This window comes from Schistocerca serialis, chromosome 2 (assembly GCF_023864345.2).
Source record: "Schistocerca serialis cubense isolate TAMUIC-IGC-003099 chromosome 2, iqSchSeri2.2, whole genome shotgun sequence".
Classification (NCBI taxonomy): domain Eukaryota; kingdom Metazoa; phylum Arthropoda; class Insecta; order Orthoptera; family Acrididae; genus Schistocerca; species Schistocerca serialis.
The window spans coordinates 758,040,984-758,066,003 of record NC_064639.1 but is presented as its reverse complement, the minus strand read 5'-3'; the positions used below and the strand labels follow the sequence as shown (position 1 = coordinate 758,066,003).

The window sequence follows — 25,020 nt, the reverse complement described above, 5'->3', positions numbered from 1 at the left end:
AAGGACTGCCAAGTGTTTGGGATCCCATGAAACTGATTTAAAGGAAGGCTATTAGGCAAAATCAAATGATGGAAACTCCAGGTTGGAATGCCAACAACATTAGGAAAAATTGCACACACACACACACACACACACACACACACACACACACACACACACACAAGGCCACTACCACCAGCATTTCGGTGCATTAGGTGTACTGGCTTCTCTCTCTCTCTCTCTCTCTCTCTCTCTCTCTCTCTCTCTCTCTCTCTCTCTCTCTCTGTGTGTGTGTGTGTGTGTGTGTGTGTGTGTGTGTGTGTGTGTGTTTTATTTGCTGAAGGAAACTTCGGCCGAACACTATAATGTGTAACAGTCTTCTCACTGTGCCTATTTGCACTTCTATGGTTTATGTTTACGGTGAGTAACAATCTATCCTGTTCCTAATATTGTTGATTTAAAGGAAACCTTTAAGGCAAGTGTTCTGCTAGATGTGTTACTTACAAGTGTGATAAATATCAGTATACCATGCAAAGGCTCAGTAAATATAAATGATTTTTTTTCTTGAAAAACTATTTACAAAGTCTAGATACCCAGCAATTTAGACAGTCTCCAGAATGCTTTTACTATCTCTAGTTTTAATTTTGGGTAAGGACTCTGTAATGACAAGACAATACAAGAAATAACAAGGCTCTCACAGTGACCTACAATTATTTTTCCTTGCACCACCTGAGTGTAAAATGGAAAGCTGCCAACAGTGCTCCACGCACCCTCTGTCATGCACTATAAAACCCCTATTACACACTGCGCGTAAACCATACACCTATGAACCTGCACCCCAAATGTGCATATTTGGAACTACATGCTGGTTGACATACACCTATTACACCATCCACGCAGGATATACCTGATGCACAAGCGCAGTAGGCAGTAATAACGTGCAAAACCCATATAGAACCGTCTGCTCTCTCGTAAAGTTGTTTGTTCTATGGCGCAAAACACAAGGGGGACCGTGTGACACATTGGAATATCATTCATTCAAATTATTTATGTGAGCTCAAGGTTTCTATTTAATAAGAAATTGATTTTTATCATTATTTATGAAGTAATTATTATTCTATTATGTAGGTTACTACTGTTCTGAATTACAGACTCTACAGTTAGTTTTGTATTATGACACTTGGTTACACAGGTACATGTATACCAAAATTTACATTTTGCACATGGAGGACCCACTTGTTTTTGGAGATATTGCCCTGGCAGTGACAGTAAATCTTCGGATTACAGCAGAACGACGATGAAAACAAAAAGCCGGACGTTGTTGAGTTCGACCCTGGCTGAAAAGAAGGAACAAAGGCAGAGGATTACATTGCTTATGAAAAAAGTGAGGCCCAAAGATCTGCAAGAATTTTGGAACTTCGTGAGGATGGACATGGCCTGTTTCGAGAAGCTGCTGTCTATGATAGACGATGGAATTAGTAAGTGTGACACAGTCACGAGGGAGACTGTCTCACCTTCTTGAAAGTAAGAATTAAATCATATGTTTATATGTTTTGTGATCATACCAGCCTAGATCACTGATAAAATACCAGTACATGCCCTGTTAAGTTGCAGACTGGTCGTAACATTACATTTCCCAGCAACTGGGGAATCTTTTCGAGTCTGGCTTTTAGCCACAGAATAGCACAGCCCACCATTTCAAAAGTTGTTGTGGGTGTATGCACTGCAGTTTGCAACACTTTAAAGGACCAATACTTAAAAGTGCACTTGTCTTATTTTTCTAAGTTTGGAAAATTGAATGCAATGTGCTACTCAGAGTTTCACAGACCTTGTCTGTCGCACTGGGTGAAACTGCACAGACCTTCTCACCATCACTGGCTGTTTCACTTTTCTGACATGCTAAAATAAAGCAAGAGATGCAATCAAATCAAACATGAACTTTCGTAAGCTAAGGCATTACAACGCAAATCGAAAATCACTATGTGGTGTTAAATGCATATTGCTTAGAAAGAAACAATTGCCAGCATATCGTATTATGATACAGCAGGTGTGTACGGACATCTTTCCTTGTTGTATGCCTGAATTTAGACGCTTAACTTATCTTTGCACCATTTCATTTCTAAAATACGAAGTAATCAAAAGAAAAAATGTTTTCACAAACAGTTAGTATAAAAGAAAGTCTACTGGGGAAAACCTACTTACTGAAAATAACGCGGAAAATCCTCAGAACAAAAATCTGAAATTAGCTACTAGCCGCCGAGCTATAAGCAATTAATAAGCAGAAATTACTGCAGTACCCCCTTCTCTGCATGCGCGGGTCATCGCTACCTAGTGCGCATGCGCAGACTTGACAGCAGTTTAGATATGCTCTATATTCTGGCGCGCACATAATGTGTCCGCTAGTTTTCATAGTTTCACCCGTTCTACCACTAGATGGCTGTAGTGCTAGACCAATACCATTCGCTGCAGACTCTGTCGTGCAATACCCGTTTAATGGACTGAGGAGTATGCAGGTAAATGTATCCAATCACTGCAAACCTTACTTTCACCTGTCAGAACTCTCTCTTCCCATCCTACATTCCTGCTGTCTATTTCCCTAATCAATTTTTTTTGGAAACTTAATACCAGCATTTCTTTCCTCTGTGGATCCTGGAAGTATATTTGTAAATGTTTGCATACCCACAGTACAAGAATTTACAGTTGTGTATCTGTTCCCTGCCAACACTCAATCAGTTCACACAAAGTTAAGAAGCTAAAGATTAGATGGAAAATTGTGACTTCTATTCCAGCATAACAGCTGAAAGAACAATACAGAAAATTTGAATGAAATGTTACTGTCAAATTATATTTGAATTACAAGACTGAATTAATCTTCAGACCTTACCTTAACAAGGTCTAATATTAAATACTGCCAACAGACACATATGTAAGTAAAATTATTCAGATTGAGTGAGGAACACTAGAAACAGTTTTGTATAAGTGTCCGAGAACTGACGATGCACCTGTGTCGCATGTTCCTCATGGTCAAGTACTACAGTAGTTTATTTTCAGTAATGTTTGGGTTTTTGTGATATATTTCTGGAAGAACTGAGAAAGACTCCGGTATGAGAGATGAGAGGAATTCCTTAAATGCCTGGAGGGGTTGGTTTTGGAGAAGAGGAGGAAGGCTGCTTTGTGATTTGGGTTGGAACTGTTCTCGGCAGGATTTGATATTCAGTCTGCTGATTATTGGTTGGCATTAGGTGGTTAAGTGGTATCTCTAGATGAGATTACAGGTGAATGAGGAGATCTTTGACTAGACATCCCCTTCCCCAAAACTGAATGCCCTAATCCTCAACTAATCACACAGAATATAAGGGAGACAGGATCTCATTTCAAGGTTTGACTTGAGAACAGCATATGAATGCCCTACTCCTCAACTAATTACACAGAATATAAGGGAAACAGGATCTCACTACCAATGCGATCTCGCTTCACACAAGTTTCCCACATACATGCAGCCTCTCAATTCTATAATGCTATCTCTTTTATCTGTGTGTTCTGGATTCATGGTGAAAAAGAACTCCTGCAAGAGCTGAACACCCTATCTCAACTTCACATGTTCTTTTCCAAATTCAAAGCTACCTTTCTTCATGTTAACTTGTACACCACTGATGCTCCCATCCAAATTGTATCTATATAAAAGTAAGCAACACACCTTAACAGCCACCATGACTTTCAAATCAAAAGCTCCTGTCCCTATGGGCTAGGCACCTACAACATAGAAATTTGCTCCGCCACCAAATCTCTCACAAATACTCTCTATAGTAAGCCATTCCTCTCCCGCAACTACTCCACATATCTTAATTCACAAACAAATCTCGTGAGCTGTATCCTCACCTCACTCTCTGAATAATACAGCTCCTGGGTGGATTATGGCTCAGAAGTATACCACTTGTCATCCAGTACTACCCAGAATTTCAACGTCTCAATAAATCACTCTGCCATGGCTATGCTGCTGTTCTCAAGTCAAACACTGAAATGAGATCCTGCTCCCTTATATTCTTCCCACACCAATACACCTTCCATCATCTTCCTAGCTTCCACAACAACCTAGTCAAATCATTATCCCTACCACAAAATTCCATTCCTTGTAATTGTCACCACTGTAAAATCTGCTCCATTCACCCACCAAATGCCACCTACTCCAGTTTATAACTAGTAAATCTTGGTGATGGTGGTGGTGGAAATGGTGTGCATGTGTGTGTGTGTGGGGGGGGAGGGGGGGGCGGCTTGCAGCATCCATCAAAAAGTCAGGAATCCCCTATTACTTCGTTGCAGCTTGCCACTGTGGTTCATTACAGACAGTGAATGTGTGGCTGCAGTATTCCATGGTCATCCGTGTGGGTATTGTCCAGCAGTGCTGACAGAGCACTGTGTATGCCGAGCAGTGGCGCATTACACAAATGCTGCTACTTGTGACAACTCTGTGCTCTAGCAGCTATGGCTGGCTGTAACTGAATGTGCAGCATGAGGCTGGCCATCAGCAGTGGCAGGTGACATAATGGCTAAGAGCCACTGACTTGGGCTGATGGTCAGCGCGCTGCTTCCAGAGGCTGAGTGGACCCAGTGTGGTTGCTCTAGCTCTGTGCTCGACGATCTTAGGGCAGGCTGCCCTGACAGATTCAAACTGTGGTCCCGGAACAGCATTCTGGATGATGGCCCAAATGTCACAGCCCCTGTGCTGCTACAGCTGTGATACTAACACAAGTGACTTTAATACAAAATGGTTAAGTATTTATACACTTGCAGGCTGTGATTGCTTGCTAAACACTTCCACAGCTGCCGGTGTGGAAAGGCTTCCACTTTCTTCTGCTTAGGCACTGCTGTGTCATCTGTTCCCACGCCTTGCCAGACAGGTTCGCCTCACAAGATTATGAAGGCTGTGTTATATTTTCTAAGGCATAGCCTCGACACTCACCTTTGGCTGCTGCTGCTTCAATCTACTTCCCACTTTGTGCATTTCTGAACATATATGGCGGTGCACTACACAAGGCAGAGCAACATGTGATATTACACATGTTGTTTATCAACTAACTTATGTCCACCAAACAGATTTTTATATAGTAATCACAATTAAACTGGCCAAGTGCTTGAATGGGCATAGAAGAAATGTCCGTCTTGGTGACGCCCAGCACTCAGTTACTGAATATGCTCTACAAAAGACGGTTCCAAACCTGCGCCATGGGGCAAGGCCACCTCCAAGTGCCCCTCAACTTGCTAGAGGGCAAGTGCTGATAGTATAGGCTACCACCAAGCAGACCCATTGCACGTGTTTCACACATGCGCAAGCCATTTGGCTGAGGCAGTATAATCTCACAGGCTATGACCTTGGTGCCTAACTGCTCACATACCAACTTTTTATCCACCATTGCCAACCTATGGCCACAGGTATACACTCAAACTAGAACAGCCTGCTCTACAGCATGACTCCAGGAACCTGAATGCCTATTACATTACACAGGGATGTGGCTCTCCCCCCCCCCCCCCCCCCCTTTCCCCACCGTTAATGCTAGTTTTCTGGAACTCCGGAATTGAATTGGGAACTTGATCACCAACACATCTTTGCATCCCTACAATGGACTCTGTTAAAATGCAATCAGTCCCTCCCCTCTTTTCTTACTATTATTGTATATTTTTATTATAAGGTTTATATCTATGTCTGACTCAGTTACTATCTTTACTGCATTTTACTCTTCTGTCTTATTCTCCCCTCACCCATCCCCAATTATATCAAATCGTTTTCTACCCATCTCTTTTTCTCCCTGTGTCTGAACTGCACGATTTGATTCACTTTCTCTTCCTCTTAATCCATCTTTACCTCCCACTCTATAACCATCTCTTAAATGTAGCTGGCCCAGTGCTTGCCAATGTACTCTCTATCTCACTACCTAGTCTCTCTGAAGCAAACCCCATTATCTTTCTCAACCTCTGTCCTCACTACAGGTGGGTCCTTCTCTTCCTAGGATCTGAGTGACTTGCCCTTCCTTTTTAACCTCACCTCATTGATCAGCAATTCTGTCACATAATTTAATAGTTTTCCAGGCTGACTATTCTTTTTGATATGATAATATATGAACCCATTACAATATACAAAACATACACACTGACCTGCAGCTGATCTAAATTCTCTGTTTCCAACCAACGATTCCGCATGAAGTTGTCTGGTAATATCCTTCAGTGAAAGTCGTTCATCCGAGTGAATAAAACCATTGAGTTCCACCATCAACGTTGCTCCTGTAAATGATGGTTCTTCTAGGAGCTCCTTTATAACGGTATGCACTAACTGGAAAAAAAAAAACAAAGCTGAACATTTTCTGAGAACATCAAAGTTAAAATGTATCACAATTTGGAAAGTTAACTGACTCCTGAATTTTTGGAATTAGATTTCTCTTACAGAAAATGTGAAGACAGAAAGGATGGTTGACTAAAGATGAAAACACTGTGGGAATCAAAATTGGCATATAACAGTCCTAAGCTGATAGTGAAAACAAGGCAAGGGAATGAAATCGAAAAAATGCAAGTTCTGGAGAGATACAACTGTACGTCAGACATTGGTGGCTTTCTGAGAAATATAAATGAGAATGACAGAAATTAAGAAAATGAGAAAAAGTTATAGCAGAAGATCCACGTAAACCAGGAAAAAAGATCTGAACGATGGACAATTTGGATTACACCATTGTACCACTTCACTGACATACTGTGAATGCCAGTCCCAGAAAGAGAACAGAGTTTCTCAAGGAATTTTTCTTGATTAAATTCTTCATGGAGTTCTTGCGACATCAGGTTGTCAACATTGACGAACTTTCAATGACTTCCTTTATCAGCATCGTCAGGAGATATTTCAATAGGCTGTTACATACATTAGTTAGACAAATTATATAATGGGTATCTCCATATTTACAATATCATTAATGAACATACAGAAGAAGTATTTGACAACAAAAGCCAAAACAAGAACTCCATATGGATGGTGACTGTTTTAACTACAACACGTGGAAGAAGTTAGGCCCAGAAAAGATATCACCAGAATCAGAAACACTTGAACCATGCAGGAAATTAGGAAATTAGAGTATAATGCAGTGTCAGTTTATATCAACTAAGAGGAAAAAAATGATGAAAAACAACAATAATGCCCCCATAAGAATTTTTTTTAGGATTTATCTGAATATGTTGACTTACTCTAACCTAAATGTTTTATTATGCTTAACATTGTCTTGGTACTGAGACGTTAATTCTAACACAAAGGGAGGAGCATACAGCCAATTAATCTGACCTGATAATATTAGACACAAGTTGCTAATCAGTGAAATCCAGTATTTTAAATTCTTTGGACTGAAGGCAGACAATGAGCTCTCTTGGATGCATCACATTCAGGATCTTGTGCAAAAACAGAATGTTTCTATCTTAAAATAAATTCCACTATTTCACGTATTTCCACTCTATTATATTTTGTAGTAGCCACCTCATTTTGGGACTACTCTGTGTATTCGTAAACAATACTAGCATACAAAAAAATGGTAAAGTTACTTCATGAACTTTGTGCAGACTGCTGTTCATGCATCATAAAATTATAGTTCTTTCATCCCTGTAAATCTATGTTCTAATAGGTTTTGTGGTAAATAAAATGGACTCATTCAAGAGGAACTGCCACTTTCACTCTGTGACCACTAGACATAAAAATGATTTGCATCCTAATAATACCTCTTTATTCAACATAAAGCCACCAGACCTACAACAAAATTGTGACTCACTGGATTTTTCAGCGAGATTCTGAGAGCTGGAAAACAGGCTTTTCAAATAAGCTAAAATAATTGCCATCCTAAACCAGGCAAAGGCAGAACTAATGCTTCTCACTAGCAACCAGTATCACTGCTTAGCATGATGTACAAACTACAAGAAAGGCTTCTTCTAAATTGCATTCAAGAGGTCATTGATCAAATCACCCCTGTCAAAACAAGATGAATTTAGGAAACATCAGAGCCTCTGCGACCCAAGTCTTAACATTGGCAACTTAACTAGAAGCTGGATTTCAGGGAGATCTCAAATCATCTGTAGTTTTCATGGATCTTATGGCAGCTAATGACACTGTGCAGAGAGGGATTGATGTTGAAGTTCACTGAAATCAGCCCATGCCAAAAGCTGGCATTTCTAATTAACAACGTGCTTTCTGACAGGTGCTTTAAGGTGTTCCTAAACAGACAAGCTAGCAGATGGAGAATTATAAATAATGGCCTGCCTCAGGGATCAGTTCTCACCCCCCCCCCCCCAATCTTGTTTAATCTGCGTATCCACGAAATGTCAGACACAGACTCCATGAAAATCTGGTACCCATCATTAGTCTCCCAGAATAAAGAGGTGATGCACTGTGAGAGTATGCTGACCTGGTGAAATTAAGATTTCTTCCATAAATAGAGGCTTCAGCCTAACTCAAATAAAATTGAGGTTACTGCATTCCACCTAAGTAATAAAGAAGCCCAAAAGAAGCTACAAGTGCCTTTCAGTGGAATCAAAGTACCACATAACTACATTCCAATATATCAAGGAATCACACTGGATTTTTCCTTGAATTCAAACAGTGCATCAAGTTACGTAAGAAACTTACCTCAAGACTAAATCTACTAGGTACAAAATTGATGGAAGCCGCTGGGGTGCGGACGCCAACACTCCATATTCTGCTGCACTTGCTCTTGTGTATTCTGCTGTAGAATATTGTGTTCCTGTGTGGGAAAACAGTGCCCACACGACAAAGATTGATGTGCAGCATAATGAAGTCATGAGAGTTATGACTGGTCCTGTCCGATGTACTCCCAGTCAGTGGTTGACTGTCTTAGCTAATATTGTTCTGCACGATCTAAGGAGGAAAGCAGCTAAGATAAACTTGCTCAAAAATATTACTTATCATAAGAACTCTCCCTTCTATGATAACCTACAAGAGCCACCAAGAACTCATCTGAAATCACGCAAACCGCCCTGGGTTGCTTTGGAATGTATCAGTTCTTTTGACGTGACCTCCAAATGGTGACAACACTGGAATGAACATCCACCCAACAACATTCACTTGGTTCAAGATCCAACAAAGAAGGACGAGAGATTCGAAGTACCATGCCAAATCTGGCCAAGGGTGAAGTACATTAGGACTAGCCAAGGAAGAAGTGGAGTTTGCACTTATCTGCTGACTGTGACTGCACAGCAGAGGAACAAACAATCGGTGACACTGTTAAGGAATGTCCACTTCAAGCAATTAACAGTGATCTGAGCACTTTATATCTATCAACTCAAACTGCTCGACTGAGTTTCACATTTGGACATTTCGATTTGATTGCAGATATGTTTGTATACTTGTGAAACCATGCAATACACAACAAATAAACCAACACACAGAAAAATGGACACTATTGAAAAGTTTTAGTTTCAATAAGCTTCCATCAGAACTGAAAAATTTGAATGATAAAATTAGAATTTTCAAATATAATTTGAAACGTTTCCTTGTGGCACATTATATACAGGAATTTTTCACAGTCATTTAGTGGCTTGCACCATAATATTTTGCTTAGTGTGGAGCAGTGGTTCCCCAGCTGGGGAAATTATTACCACCTGAGGGATAAAATGAATTTTTCTGAGGGGTAAAAAATAAATGATTCAATTCTGTTTCAGTCACAAAACTAAATTATTTTCAAAAGATCATTACTGTTATCACAATTTTGTAAAACTCTAATGCTGATTATGTAAGTTATCAATAATTAGTTTCTTTCAATTACTAGCATTAATACAGTGGAGATTATAGGTTCCTTACACAGCTCACCCTCTACACACATATGTTGTGCTTTGTCCCGTACCTCACTGATGCTAAAAGTGAGACATATATGTAATGTATACTACATATCTCAAGAAAATGACTTCATTCCAAGCTGTGGATAGTGACTGCAACAGTCCAGAAATTGCTTCATTATCACTTTGAGGCAGGTAAATGAATTAACTGACAGCACAACACAGCAGTAACTACATAATTATTATTAGAGTGGTTAGACCCACAGCATTAACAGCCCAAAGTCATTCAATTTCTGCCAGTTCAGAAGTAAGGAGTGCAGCAATCAATTGATTTAAAACAGTAAGTATAGCAGGAACATCTGAACACGTTTGTTTTTAAATGAGGTTACAGTGTGCAGTTCAAGCAAGTGCCGGAATGGAGATGAGTAATGCGGGGGAAGTATGTTTTGTAACAAGTGTCCACCACCACGGATAGTTAGCTTTCTTATTTGAGAAGGAGTTATGGATTGGACTTGCAATGCACCACAAATTCCTTCATCATTCATTCTAACACACACACCCCCCCCCCTCCCCACACGTGCAAATATCATTCACTTTTTGATAATTTTAAAAATAAAATGTTCCAAGAAATGTCTTCCATTCTACAGTTAAGTTGGGTGTTAATGTGTGGGAGAGGGGTACTAGCTAATGGTCTAAGAAAAGATGGGAACCACTGGCGTGGAGCCTTGCATTGTAGTATTATTTACTGTATATATAATTGTAAATATTTTTGTGATTTTTTAATGTATTTTATTTTGAATTTTATCAGTTTTTGTTACATTATTTACAGAACCATTCCATGACCAAACAGCACTGGTTCACATGATCCCAAGAAACCTGATAAATTACGTAATGTTACGGCGTAAAATACTGATTGGCACTGCTAAGGGTTAGAGTGCTGACAGTTCTTATTTTTACTGTAACACATATATAATGAATTTTTGTCATCTCTGACAAAATGTTTGCTTTGGTGGAATATAAAATGCATTTCTTTATCTCTGTAAGTTTGTTGCGCAGTCGTATGGAGAAAAGTCTACAAAAGCAACATCTAGAGCATACTAAAATACAAGTAAATAAAACTTCCCCAATGTTACAAAGACTACCTTTAACATGTTAAGCTGTTGTACGAATGTTGCACGCACGCTAGCAGAGAAAAGTAAACACTATCCTTTAGAATAGACATACATAACGAGCCAAATTAAGCCATTAATACCTGAAGATGATGTGTGCATGGTGTATTTTTCATACTTCAATGCTACAATGAGCTATAGCATAGAAATCTGGGGCCACTCAACTGAGGCAATTAAAATATTAAAACTACAAAAGAGAGCAATTAGAGTAATAAGAAACAAAAGATCAAGAGATAGTTGCAAGCCTCTTTTCAAAAAATATAATATTCTAACCTTCTACAGCTTGTACATATATAAAATTCTGCTTCTTGCTTGGGATCATAAAGACAAATCCAACAAAAATGAAGATGCACACCACCACCACCACCAACCACCACACCAGAAACACCAAGAAATTAAGAATTCCGCAGCATAACAACTCAATAGGAGAGAAGCAGTGGTTACGTGGCAGTTAAGTTGTACAACTCTTTACCACATCACTAATGCCAAATCAAAGGATAAGTTTAAACAGTCAATCAAACAACTGCTATTAGAAACCCCTTTATATTCAGTCAGAGAATTTCTTTCAAATGAAAATAACTGAAGCAAACAGACATAGTAATACAGGTATAGAGAAAAAGTAAAATGTATTAACTTCTTAATAGCATTGTTTTATCTAAAGATTTTGTTTATATACAGTATTATTGCTGTTAAATTTTTTATGAATGTAAACAAAAAGGGATCTAGAATATGTATGTGCTATGTGACTATATTATACCATATTTATAAAATGATGGACCCATAGCATAGAATTATTGCAATTAAATGTTCTGTAATTTAGGTATATAGATTACGTATGCCTCATAAAATCTGTTCAGTTTACAGTGTTTAAAATTTTGTAACTATGATATTAATTTCCAGAAATGTCGTGGCTGAAATTTATTAGTTACCTTAGCAAAACTATAGTTAGAATCAGTAAAAGTAATGTATTTTATTGGAAAACTGACAAAGCAAATATGTACTTGGACTTAACTCCATAGATGTACATCATATTTTTATGGGTCTATGGAATGAATAATTAATCTAATCTAATAAGCTGCTAAATAAATAAATAAACAGGACTTACATTTGATTTCCCGCTGCCTCTGGGCCCAACCAACAACAGTGAATCGCTGTCACCCGTTTCCACAGTTCTCTTGAACAAATCGGCTACCTGTTTGTGAGCAGCTTCATAATATTCGTGTGGGACGTACGAATGCAGTATTTTCTGCTTAATAAAATTTCTTGCAATGTGGAAATTTCTTCCGTCATTTTTTGTTTTACGTTGACCTGACATGCTGCGAGCACATAACCTATATATTAAAATATCTAGTACTAGGCCTAGTGTAAGTAGCACAATATTATATCATGTCGAACACAAGGGGAGAAATGTAAATTAACAATGGAAAAATGAATTATTTTCATAATTAATGGCCCAAAACATACTTCAATTGCTTGCGGTATTCACTGCATTATTCGAACGACTTGCTCGTTCCCGCCCATAGCGCACAGAAGCAGCACTCCCAACACCACAACAGTGAAGTCAATTGGTGGAAGAAAGAAATGCTAATCTGCTGTACACTGTACAGTACCGACAGTGTGCAGGCACCTGCGAGTTTTCTTATATGCCCATGAAAAGTGTTTTTATGAAAGCAATACGATATTTTACATCGGGTTAGCCTTGTAGTACTGCAGTTGGTGTAGTTTCAATGAGCACACGAAGGATACAGATAAGAAATAGTTTTTAATAAGAGGAAACATTCAGTTCTTGACAAACTGAAAGAAGCATCAGAAATGTCATTTTTGTAAGAATTTTTCTCAAATTCAACATATATTCATTATTTGAGTAGGCTTATAAGCAGACCATAACGTAATATTTGCCATTAGTGCGCAATGAGAACTATAAAGCAAGTTTAATCCTAGGGCTGAAATACTTTGGTACATAGATCTAAAGCGCTAATATTTGTCTGCGATTAACATTGCTAAATGTTCTGCATGCAGCCGTAAAAAGGAAAAAAAAAAAAAAAACCTTGGGTCACATAATCACCTTGCACAGATGACAATTTCTACACCGATATTATTGAGTAAAATCTATCAAGCTAAACCGATCAATTTTAGTACAAATTCGTCGCATACGACTCCAGTATAGTAAGCCTACGTAATGTTTTGCCGTTTACATACCGTATTTATATTGTAGACTGCAGCATGTGTATCGTGTTCCGTGGAGGCTAATTTTGTTTCCCTTCCCATTCCAGCTGGAAATCATTATATTCAAAAGTTACCACCTGCTTACACTTAACTAATGCTACTTATTCATCAACCCAACACACAATTCCTAAAGTGTGTGTTGTTGGCAGTGGCCCAGCTGGTTTTTACGCAACCCAACAAATCATTAAAGTAATCTTTCAATTGCATACCAGTACCATAAATTTTAATTGAGTCTCTACTGAACATGGATGAGGTGACAATGTTATTAATTTTCAGGCAGTTCCTGCTGTGCAGGTGGATATTTTGGAACGCCTCCCTGTTCCATTTGGTCTAGTGAGATATGGTGTAGCACCAGATCACCCAGAAGTTAAAAATGTGATCAACACATTCACAAAAACTGCACAATCTCCACAAGTAAAATTTGTTGGTAATGTATGTCTGGGGAAAGATATCTCATTGGAAGACCTGATGCAATCTTACCATGCTGTCTTACTTGTGAGTAAATCATCTTTAAAAGTAAATAAAGTTATGTCTACAGTTTCATTTTAAGAGCAGTTTGGTGACATTATGTGGGTACCAGTACCTCCTTTCGCATGGTTGCAATTATGCTCATCTTAAAATATAGTTAATGAAGTACATGACCACCAGTCATAATTGAATTGTATGAAGTTTGCAAAGTATGTACTTATATATTCTTCCACCATCTAATAAACTAAATAATTCTCTCTCTCTCTCTCTCTATCTATCTCTATCCCCCCCTCCACCTCTCTCCCTCCCCCTCCCACCATCTCCCTCTCGTGGCTCCAAATTCTTGTTAAATGAAAAATTGCGTTGAAAGAAGTACAGGGCAGGATGCAGCACTTATCAGACATATGTATTGCAGTCCTTATTAACATATAGTGTGTAGAGTTTGAACTTTCTAGCAGATTAAAATTGTGTGCTGGACCTTTGCCTTTCGTGGGAAAGTGCTCCACTGACTTAGCTGTCTAAGCACAACTTGTGACCCACCCTAACAGCTTTACTTCTGCTACTACCACATGCCTACCTTCCAAACTCCACAGAAGTTCTCCCTCTTACCTTGCAGGACTAGAACTTCCCTTTCAAACTTCACAGAAGTTCTGCTGCATTAATTGTGAGCCTAGCGCTCTTACCAAACTTCACAGAAGTCCTCCTGCATACCTTGCAGGACTAGCAGGTAGGTACTACTGAAGTAAAGCTGTGGAGGCAGATTGTAAGTCATGATTTGATGGCCTACTTGATGGAGCACTTGCCCATGAAAGCAAAGGTCACAGGTTTAGGTCCACTCTAGTGCACCGTTTGAAACTGCCAGGAAGATTCAAATCAGTCAAAATAGACAGGGGGATCCAGAACAAACATCTGTTTAAAACATATTTGGATCCATTCCTAAAACATAATGCTTATTAATGCCTTTTTTTAACTTCAAGAAGAGCAATAAGAGAAAAACTACTGAATGGATTATCAAAAACTACAGACAATTTAAAACTAAAGAGGTCAATGATTTTGCCTTGCAATTTGTTTACTTGAATACAATAAAACATCTTTTTTTGTATATACTTAATGTATATATTTATATGTATGATGCAGTAAAATGTTTCAGGTGTCAGATGTATCATCATTACACATTATGAAGTAATTTTCTGGGAAGTGTAGTATAATACAGTAGCACATGTACTACCATAGATGAGTGGTAGGTAACCATTATACTAGAGGAGAGCCAGTAATACAAATTATTTGGTAATATAGTGTCACACTATTTTGCTGCACTCTGGAAAAGGTCAGAAATAAGTCATACTACCTCAATTCATCACTGATCAGATCTATTATTGTTTGTTTTTACAATTATTCATATGAAGATCCAAGTGCAAATGAAAATGTTATTGCATCCAAATGTAAGTTACAGAACAAGGTGGTGCAATAGCAAGCAGATTATGCTTACATTTGGGAGTAACAGGGTTAAAATCCACATCCAATCATACAGATTTAGATTTTCAGTGGCTTTTCTAATTCAATTTCTGGGACTGATGATTTGAAATGGCTGTGGCTGGTATCCATTCCCCACTTGAGTTTGTGATTTCTGTCTAATGACCCCATCACTGACAGGGTGTTCATCCCTAATTTTTCTTCATTGCAAACCTTAATGGCAGCATTTCATAATTCACCAATACTACCTATCTCTCTCCCTAGCACACACCATTAAAGAAATAATCTGTTCCATGGTAAAATTATGTTTTTTCTGCTCAAGAGGAGAAAGTTGCTGGGAAGGAAGCAACCAAAATAAAATCTTCATGACTGTTGACATTTAAACAATCAATGAAACCGATGGACTGACCTGTGCTTACTTCTAGGAGCATTAGCTTCCAGTACAGTTACTATAAACACACAAGAATATATATAGATAACAGGACTACTAGCATTTGTGACCACAGTTTTATTCTCCAGGAAGGAGAGAGGAATTCATGGAGGGAGAGGGACAGATAAGAGAAGCAGGTCATTTGTGCCTTCTCCATTTTCCTCCAAGGAATTTCACTTTCCTGCCTGAAGTGGGAACGTGTGCTTGTATATTTTTTTTAAGTGTTCTGTTAGCTATGCCAAGAATTGCACCAGATGAAAGTAGGTACTGACCAGCCCATCTCTCTTTTTGTGAATTTTACATTTAATGTTGTATTGTTAGAAAATTTAGGATATAATATAATTTTCATATCAGGATAAATCAATACTCATGTAATAGGGGCATGCTGAGCTTCTGACACTACTCTCTGAATGGCAGAGTAGCAATCTTGGCTCAGGTGGCTTGTAGGGAAGTAGGAGGGGTGAAATGTGACAATGCTAGGAGGGGGGTTAAGAAAGATTGTGGTTCTGGAACATGGTGGTGTATACAGTGAAAGGGCTAGGATTGCTGAGGGATAATTTAGAGAGAAAGGAAGTTCAAAATGGTTCAAATGGCTCTGAGCACTATGGGACTTAACAGCTGTGGTCATCAGTCCCCTAGAACTTAGAACTACTTAAACCTAACTAACCTAAGGACATCACACACATCCATGCCCGAGGCAGGATTCGAACCTGCGACCGTAGCAGTCACACGGTTCCGGACTGCGCGCCTAGAACCGCGAGACCACCGCGGCCGGCTGAGAAAGGAAGTGAGAAAGGGGGTATAGAGGACCCAGAGTAGGAAAAAGATGTAACAAAAGTTTCAGACAGTGAGCTAAAGTGGAATAGAAAAGTAATAGGGGAAGAAAGAGGTGGTTTTGGGTCCAGGAAGTTGGAATGAGTTGGCAACAGGAGGGATCATGTATAGACAAAGGTAGTGAACAAGGGGGTACAGAGGAGCCAGAGCAGGAAAAAGATGGAAGCAAAGATTTCAGACAGTGAGCTAGGGTGGAATAGAAAAGTAAAAGGAGGAGAAAGAGGTGGTCTTGGGTCCAGAAGGTTGGAATGAGTTGGCAACAGGAAGATATAGTGGAATGCAGGTGGAGGACAGAGACAAGTGAATATTAAGGCATGAGTGGTTGCAAGAACAAAGCCTATGCAGCAGGGGAAGTTCCCACTTGCCAAATTCAGAAAACAGGTATTTTGGGCAAGAATTCAAAGTGCATGAATTGTGAAGCAACTGTTCAGGTTAACCACATTATGTTGCTCAGCATGTTACGTAATCATATGATTTAGTTGGCCTATTGCCCACCCGGGTAGGCAGATGAGTTAATGCAAATGCTTCCAGGAGTGGAATTATGTTGGTCCTACATCGAATCTGCCCAGCGGGTTAATGGTGAGAGACTGGTGTGGCAGCCAGCCTCAACATGGTTTTTAGACAATTTTCCACATCCCACCAGGTGAATTCTGGACTGGTTCCCCTGTTCTGCCTCGGATACATGCTACACAAACATTTAGAATGCTTTCTCACATTTGCCAACAGATTTTACTCTGTATACAGACAGATTGGGTGCACTGCTGCTTCTGTTGGTTGGTTGGTTGGTTTGGGGAAGGAGACCAGACAGCGTGGTCATCGGTCTCATCGGAATAGGGAAGGATGGGGAAGGAAGTCAGCCATGCCCTTTCAGAGGAACCATCCCGGCATTTGCCTGGAGTGATTTAGGGAAATCACGGAAAACCTAAATCAGGATGGCCGGAAGCGGGATTGAACCGTCGTCCTTCCGAATGCGAGTCCAGTGTCTAACCACTGCGCCACCTCGCTCGGTGCTGCTTCTGTCCTGGGAGTTGAATAGAAGACTGATGAAATTAGCTGTTTGGTCTTCTTAAGCACTTCATAAAAATCAGAATCAGTTGGCCTTTTACCACTGTTTAGCAGTGACCACCTGGCTGGATAGCTAATTCACAGCCATTGGTTGCAGGAAAGTTGTAAGATGATCTGATAACCAAGATGACAAAGGGCCATCCCTTTGTGGCTATTCAACAAGTGAGCAAGGAGTGTTAGCTGTGCATGGGGATAAAGCTGGAGAGATCTGTTTCTGGACAAAGCACAGAAAGTTTTAGCATGCAAATGCCTGAGTGAGACACTCATCACACTGAGTGATGGCTCCTCATCACTCCAAACACAGTGTCCACATTTGCTGAAGCTTATGAGTGGAACATTTAGTCACAGGTGAAGATTAGGTGACCTTTGATATCAACATACTGGTTAACCTTAGCCTATCCATCGCTGACCATACCACTGCATTAATTAGCGATAAAATGTAATGTAGAGATAAAATGTGCCAATCCTGTGTTATGTATGTACCAAGTGAGTCTAGTGTTGCTCAAGGTGAACACCCTCAAGCACTCCTGTAAGATAACATAGTGCTTTAATCATAAAGAGGTCAGTTCATACTACACTAGTGACTGGAAAATATGTATACTCTCACAATAAAATTGATAGTTCTTCAAAAATCATGTAAATAAACAATTACAATTCACTTCTTCTTGTAAACACTTGTCAACTAAATGATGTAAACTAACTAAGTACCACCTCTTTAAGAAAGCCACAATGAGCCCAAGGAGAGCAATGTGAGAAAGTGTTAAATTCAAATGTAAAATTTTGCCATCTAATCTGGGAAAAAAGAAACCCTGAAATGTTGTAGTTGTATGTAAAGTCAGTAAATGGATGAAAATATTCTAATTAGTCATAAGTGACCATACTGACACTGAAACAAAATACTGAATTCAGTCTTGAGAAATTTTGTCTATGTTTCCATCCTTCAACCATTGTCCGAACATCGAAATTGTAGATATTTATATAATGATCATAAAACAGAAAATCAACTAAAAGCACCAAGAGTGGAAAGGCATCTGGATTAGATAAGATACTTGTGAATTCTACAGAGATTGTATGAAAGCATCTGCTTCCCTTCTAGCAGCAGTTTCACTTTGGTTGCTGGAGCACTGAAGGGTATCAAGGAGTTATAAAAAGTGCAGATCATTTATGTTTTCAAGATGGGTTTTTGAACAAATGCACACAATTATAGGCTTATATCGGTTCCATCAAACTATAGCAAAATTATGAAATGTGTTTTATGCTCATGCATTACGAAATTTTTGAAGACCGAAAACCTCCACTTTAAAAATCACCATTGATCTTGTAAGTGTGCTCTGTTCGTCAATGAAATCCGTAGCACCACAGACAGAAGTGCCCATCTTGATGTGTTCCTTGACTTCCATGATGCAGTTGATACATTCCACACAGTTGTTGAGTGAACAAAGTATGAGCTTACCGAGTATTAGACCAAATTTGGAATTGGACTCAAGATTTCCTAGTAGATAGGACTCAACACATCATTCTTATTGGAATAAAATTAGCAGATGTAAGGGCAGTTTAAGGGGTTCTTCAAGTGACTGTATATAAATATTCTTGTAGATAATGTTGGGAGCTCCATGAGGCTCTTCAGAGACCAGGTAGTTGTCTGCAGAAGGTTGCAATGTCAGACATCTAATGAAATGCAGGAAGATCTGCAGGCCTCTGGACTGAAGTGGACCAAATATGGCACACAAACTTCTTGCCCCTAGAGGACCAACATAGGGAGGTTTATAATGCTCTAGCTCTAATATTTATGGAGTTGCAAACCTGTGACATTTTTAAGCCTCTGGCATATAGGCTGCCTTGCATGACACGTATGTTATGTGGGCTTGCACGTCTGGCCCCTTTAGTTTAAATGGCTATGCAACCCACCATATTTGGATGTATTGCCTTCCCCCATCCTTCCACAGACAATAATGTGTCATTTCTGAGTGATGACTATCAGTACATCGCAGCAAGTGCACTACTTGCTTTGGGGTTACACGTGCAGTGTGTGCCCCATTTGTGAGGTCGCTTGACATATGCCAGGCTTTTAGCACAGGTGTGTACCACTGTATTCATCCAATGTGCAATACCTACAAGTTTCCATCCTCATTATACCTATGTAAAAATGCCACATTCATTACGTAGGTGTAGTACACTGTGCCATGCCGCTGATTGGCATTGATATGTCCTGTCATGGACCTGAACACACTTTCCAACTCTGTTACTGCAACACACACAACCTATCAACTGCAGCAATACGCAGAACATTCAAGTCTGCTGATGACAGTACTGCAAGGCTTCGCTAGCTAAGAGAGTATGTCTCCCACACACAAGCACATGGGACTCCGCTAAGGCTTGAGGTGCCTTGAAAACATAAGGGATCATTAGGCAGCAGCACATCCACACCTCCATGCTGGCTCTCATTACATACCTTGTGAAATATATGCAGTGGTATCAGGTTTTCATGTGGGTGAAATGTCAGAACTATGTTCACATCGTGGTTTAAAATGGTTTCCTGCCAAACCACGTGGCACTTGTTGTAGGAATGGCCAGGCTAAACTGCCATACTGTGGTCCACCACCAGCCAAATTACATACTTTTACACAACAGGACAAACAACAGTTGAGACATTTCTTATTGCACATATAAAAGTGTAAAGCAGTATTCCAGATGACGACATATTTGGTACAATAGCATCATGTATGCACACTGCAATGGGCACCACTTTCTAGATACAGAGGCAGATATATCACTGGGTAAGGTCCGTGTTTTGCTATTTGGGGAGCAAAATAACTGATGATGGTCGAAGTAGAGAAGATATAAAATGTAGGCTGGCAATGGCAAGGAAAGCATTTCTGAAGAAGAGAAATTTGTTAACATCCAGTATTGATTTAAGTGTCAGGAAGTCATTTCTGAAAGTATTCGTATGGAGTGTAGCCATGTATGGAAGTGAAACATGGACGATAACCAGTTTGGACAAGAAGAGAATAGAAGCTTTCGAAATGTGGTGCTACAGAAGAATGCTGAAGATTAGATGGGTAGATCACGTAACTAATGAGGAAGTATTGAATAGGATTGGGGAGAAGAGAAGTTTGTGGCACAACTTGACCAGAAGAAGGGATCGGTTGGTAGGACATGTTCTGAGGCATCAAGGGATCACCAATTTAGTATTGGAGGGCAGCGTGGAGGGTAAAAATCGTAGAGGGAGACCAAGAGATGAATACACTAAGCAGATTCAGAAGGATGTAGGTTGCAGTAGGTACTGGGAGATGAAAAAGCTTGCACAGGATAGAGTAGCATGGAGAGCTGCATCAAACCAGTCTCAGGACTGAAGACCACAACAACAACAAGGTCCGTGTTGCTATATCACTGGGTAAGGTTCGTGTTGCACCTGAAGGCTATGCACCCAATTACCTACAACAGCGTTTCCTAGCTGAGAAGATCCTCAAGGCAAATAGACAATGCAAATGCAATTCTTCTAAGTTGCCTGAGATTGCAGTGGTTATATACACAGATGGCACTAATGTCTGGACACCATTCTACATTGATGCTGCACAGGATTACACACACACACACACACACACACACACACATGAATTGCACTGATTATATGACAGTGTGCTGTACCCCCCCCCCCCCCCCCCCAGAAATGATAGCTCCTTTCTGGCTTCCTGCAAGCTAACCCTTTTTCTGATGGGACGAGGCAGTAGCAGGTGATTGCAGTGGTATTCTATGCATACCACCTTATGGTTCACACCGCCATCTCCAGGCACCATATGTGGCCCAGTGGTCTACTGGATGCACACAACTGAATGGGAAAAATGTGGACTACCATACTCTCATAACTTACTGTGGTTAATAAACATAATCCATCCATTCAGTATTTATGACATCATTTCCACCAAAGCACCAGACCCAACACATAATCCACCATCATACAGACTGGTCACAAAAGTGATCATATGTACAGTATATATGTATGGATAATAACTCGTATCAGGCCCATTGATTGAAGTTGTCCAAATTTGGTACACAAATCCCCTGTCCCCAGAGGACCAACATAGGGTGATTTATAACACTCCAGCACTAATATTTACAGAGATACAGACATGCAAGGTCTTTACCAGACCCCTACTGTATAGGCTGTCCTGCACAACAGTTGTTCTCTGTATGATTAGTACCAACCTGTCTTTTTGGCCTGCTTGAAGGGCAGCCTCCATGTCAGGGGCAAGGAATGGTTTTTCAGCCCCAAATGTGTAGGTTGCCCAGCAGAACAGGCATGTTGTGTTGGAGTAGTATCAGCCTGCTTCACATGGCAGCCTACATGTAATGGGGAAAACGAGGGTTAACAAGCTCTTGGCATATAGGCTGTGTACATTACAGATGTGTAGTGGAAGTATGAGGGTGGTTTGAAAAGTTCTTGGAGCATAATAGAAAAAAAGTACTTACATCATTGAAACATTTTTTAATTTAGATTAATGCACTTGGTCCAATGGTGAGTTTCCTCCAGGCCTGCAAAATAGTTGTCAACTTCAGCTATCAGTTCTTCGTTTGAAGTGAATCTTTGTCCACCAAGAAAAATTTTCCGTTTTGGGAAAAGTTGGAAGCCTGACAGAGCCATATCAAGTGAATAAGGTGGATGCGGCAACAATTCATACCTTAGTTCATGTATTTTGCCATGGCGATGGCACATGTGTGTGTGGGTGTGCATTGTTTTGATGGAAGATGACTTCCTTCCTTGCTAAACCTGGTCTTTTTTCATGTATCTTTTGTTGCAATTTGTCCAGGAGGTTAGCATATCATTCTCCAGCAATTGTTTGCACAGTGGGGAGGCAATCTACAAACAGAATCCCCTTCGCATCCCAGAACACTGATGCCATGATCTTTCCTGCTGAAGGAATTGTCTTTGTTTTCTTTGCTGCTGGGGAATCAGCATGTTTCCACTGCTTTGACTGTTTTTTTGTCTTGGGGTGTAGTAGTGCACCCAAGTTTCATCTGTGGTCACAAACTGGAGCAAAAAATTTTGTTCGTTTCTCCTAAAATGAGCAAAACATTGTTCCAATATGTCCATTCTCATGCGCTTTTGATCCAGTGTCAAGAGTCGCAGCACCCATCTTGCAGATAATTTTTTCATTTCTAATTCTTCAGTTAAAATGTGATATACCCTTTCAGATGACATCTTGCAAGTGTGAGCAATTTCATGCAAATTCAATTGGTGATCCTCCATGACCACTTTTGCAATGATTTCTGGAGTAGTGACACATCTTGGCTGACCACTGGATGGATCATCATCTAAGCTCTTCTAACCAAATTTAAATTTGTTTGTCCACTTGGCAACAGATGAAATGAAGGAGCAGAGTCTGCCAGTGTATTCTGGAAATCGAATGAATGTCCTCTGCTTTCACACCTTTCTTTACGAAGTACTTAATCACTGCTCGAATCTTGATTTTTTTTCCATCTTCACAAATCACTATGTGGGAACAACGACAGAGCACGTCACCACCACAGCTTCCAAAAGCCCTGACGTGGCACGTGTTTACAGGCAACAGTCCAATGAATATCATGTGAACAAGTCGTTGCGCTAGTGCTGACCTCTCGTGGTGATTCTGAGAACTTTTCAAACCAAACTTGTAATATCAGCCTGCTTTATTGACTTCTTTGGAAGGGGGTTTGTAGGGAAGCAGCCTACTCACGCTGTAATAAATTCACATCAGTTTCCGTTGTGTGCCAGCCAGTCTGCTGTAACTAGCTCTGACGTCATAAATGTTGCGCAATACCTTAAAAATCAAGTAAATGAACTAAAACTTTTCTAGCATGTCAGAAATAATACTAAATTAATGTGTGTTAAATATCAGTTTGATAACTTCAGCCATTTCCGAGATTTGGACGTTTTTCTGGAAAAATCATTGGCGCAACAGAAAAGAGCTAGTGACTTCAAAATTTATATTTAGATTCATCTTTCATAATGATTTAATAAAAACAGTACTTTGGATTTCACAAATTAAGACTTTAGTGGAAATTCATGATTTTCTGGTTTTCGTCTCAAAACTGAAGGAAGCAAGATAGATTAAGTAGGCTAGTAAATAAGGCTAGGATGTTTAGATTTAAATAGGTTGGAGGTCCGCTATGATTATGAACATGTGTAAAGTTTCTTTTTAATACCTATAAAATTATAGCGATAGCGGATCTCAAAAGGGACAGTTCAGAGCTCATCTGCTGCGTGCTGTGTAATTTAATTAATTCTCTCGCCTAAAGTATTTAACTTAGCCACGTCAAAATTTTATTATCAATACTTACCTGCGTGCTGAATGCACGTTTAAATTAAGAGCTTCTTCGGCCATCAGCCAAAGAAGCTATAAATTATTATGTAACTTGAAGTGGTGCGTTACTAGCCCAGCGGCTAGTCGAGAGAGCCGGAAAGATCAGGCGTTCCCTTCGCCGTCCGCACCGCGGCTTTATATATAAGAACACTGCGCGAGGAAGGAAGGCCCCAGTTCTCTCCAGACGCTGAATGAGACGCCATCTGTGTCGGTAGTTGCGTCGCATCAGTGTATCTGCTACAAACAGCCTCGGGTGCCGTATTAAGTTACTAGAGATACGCGGAACCATGAAGATATTTTATGTGAAGTGTTAATTCTGGGATGATTTTCATTAACTAGCTTCAGTTTGCGTATTGTCGTATTTTTCACGTGCCGTCGCGGGACAGACATTCTACCAAATATTTAGCGTGGCGTTTGATGAAATATTTTCATCAAATTTTGGCGAGCATTCTTTTTAACATTTGATTCGGACATTTATAGTTGCATCAGCGCATTAGACTCTGAACTGTTCTGTTAGTTAGGTTGTAGGGATACTTGTGGTTTTTATTAGTGAATTTCAGAATATACTCAACTATTTTTGGAAAACTGTTTTTGATTAGAAATCCCGGACAATCTCCTAATTCCTCAGAGCTATAAGCTGCAGCTATAAGAACATTCTCAGGTAAAGTGGGCACTAGGATATCTATTTACTGGCTCCAAGTTTTATTAAATCACTTTCTGGGGGTCACGGAGTAAATAGAGAGCCAGTGTTGAGAATGGCAGAAGACAGCAATAACAACATTCTAAAAGCTAGAAACTGATTCAACACGCAAGCGTTTATCCAGCAATTAATTTGATTTCTTTTACAAACTCAACCGCCGCCCCACATATGGTGCATCGGCCGGGAAGTGTTTCTACAGTCTACAGTAGATTTACTATTATTACAAACTTATACATCCGCCGCCCCACATATGGTGCATCGGCCGGGAAATCGACTAAGTGAAAGTGATTTTTAACTATTCGGATTCGCGATTGAAATGCGACACGCAACTGAGAATAGAACAGTGAATGTGTTACGTGTGTATGTGGACGACGCAATTGGATTAACAACGCATCTGGATTGACGGAGCTGGCACTGAGTCTAGCGGTGCTGCCGGCATCGCGAGAAGCCAGTCTCGCCGCACCGCAGTCGTCCGCTGGAGCAGCCGGCGCAGAGCCTGCAATTGCGGGCCACGCAAACACACAA

General features: G+C 39.9%; 2 protein-coding genes across 3 annotated transcripts in view; one reads left to right on the top strand and one right to left on the bottom strand.

Moving 5' to 3' along the window:
- Nucleotides 1-12,534, bottom strand: part of LOC126457964 (origin recognition complex subunit 4) — a 97,514-nt gene extending 84,980 nt beyond the window's left edge. Inside the window, exons 1-3 of the mRNA XM_050094722.1 lie at nt 12,423-12,534; nt 12,064-12,274; nt 6,130-6,304 (exon numbers count right to left, since the gene is read on the bottom strand). Coding sequence (XP_049950679.1) covers nt 6,130-6,304; nt 12,064-12,273 — 385 coding nt within the window. The 5' untranslated portion in view covers nt 12,274; nt 12,423-12,534. The remainder of the gene's footprint in view (nt 1-6,129; nt 6,305-12,063; nt 12,275-12,422) is intronic.
- A 40-nt stretch (nt 12,535-12,574) lies between these two features.
- Nucleotides 12,575-25,020, top strand: part of LOC126457963 (NADPH:adrenodoxin oxidoreductase, mitochondrial) — an 82,122-nt gene continuing 69,676 nt past the window's right edge. The window contains exons 1-3 of one of the 2 annotated variants that reach the window (XM_050094720.1): nt 12,575-12,781; nt 13,232-13,373; nt 13,461-13,679. In XM_050094720.1, coding sequence (XP_049950677.1) covers nt 12,771-12,781; nt 13,232-13,373; nt 13,461-13,679 — 372 coding nt within the window. In that variant the 5' untranslated portion in view covers nt 12,575-12,770. Of the gene's footprint in view, nt 12,782-12,988; nt 13,125-13,231; nt 13,374-13,460; nt 13,680-25,020 lie in introns of those variants that run through there. The other variant, XM_050094719.1, reaches the window with a different exon arrangement.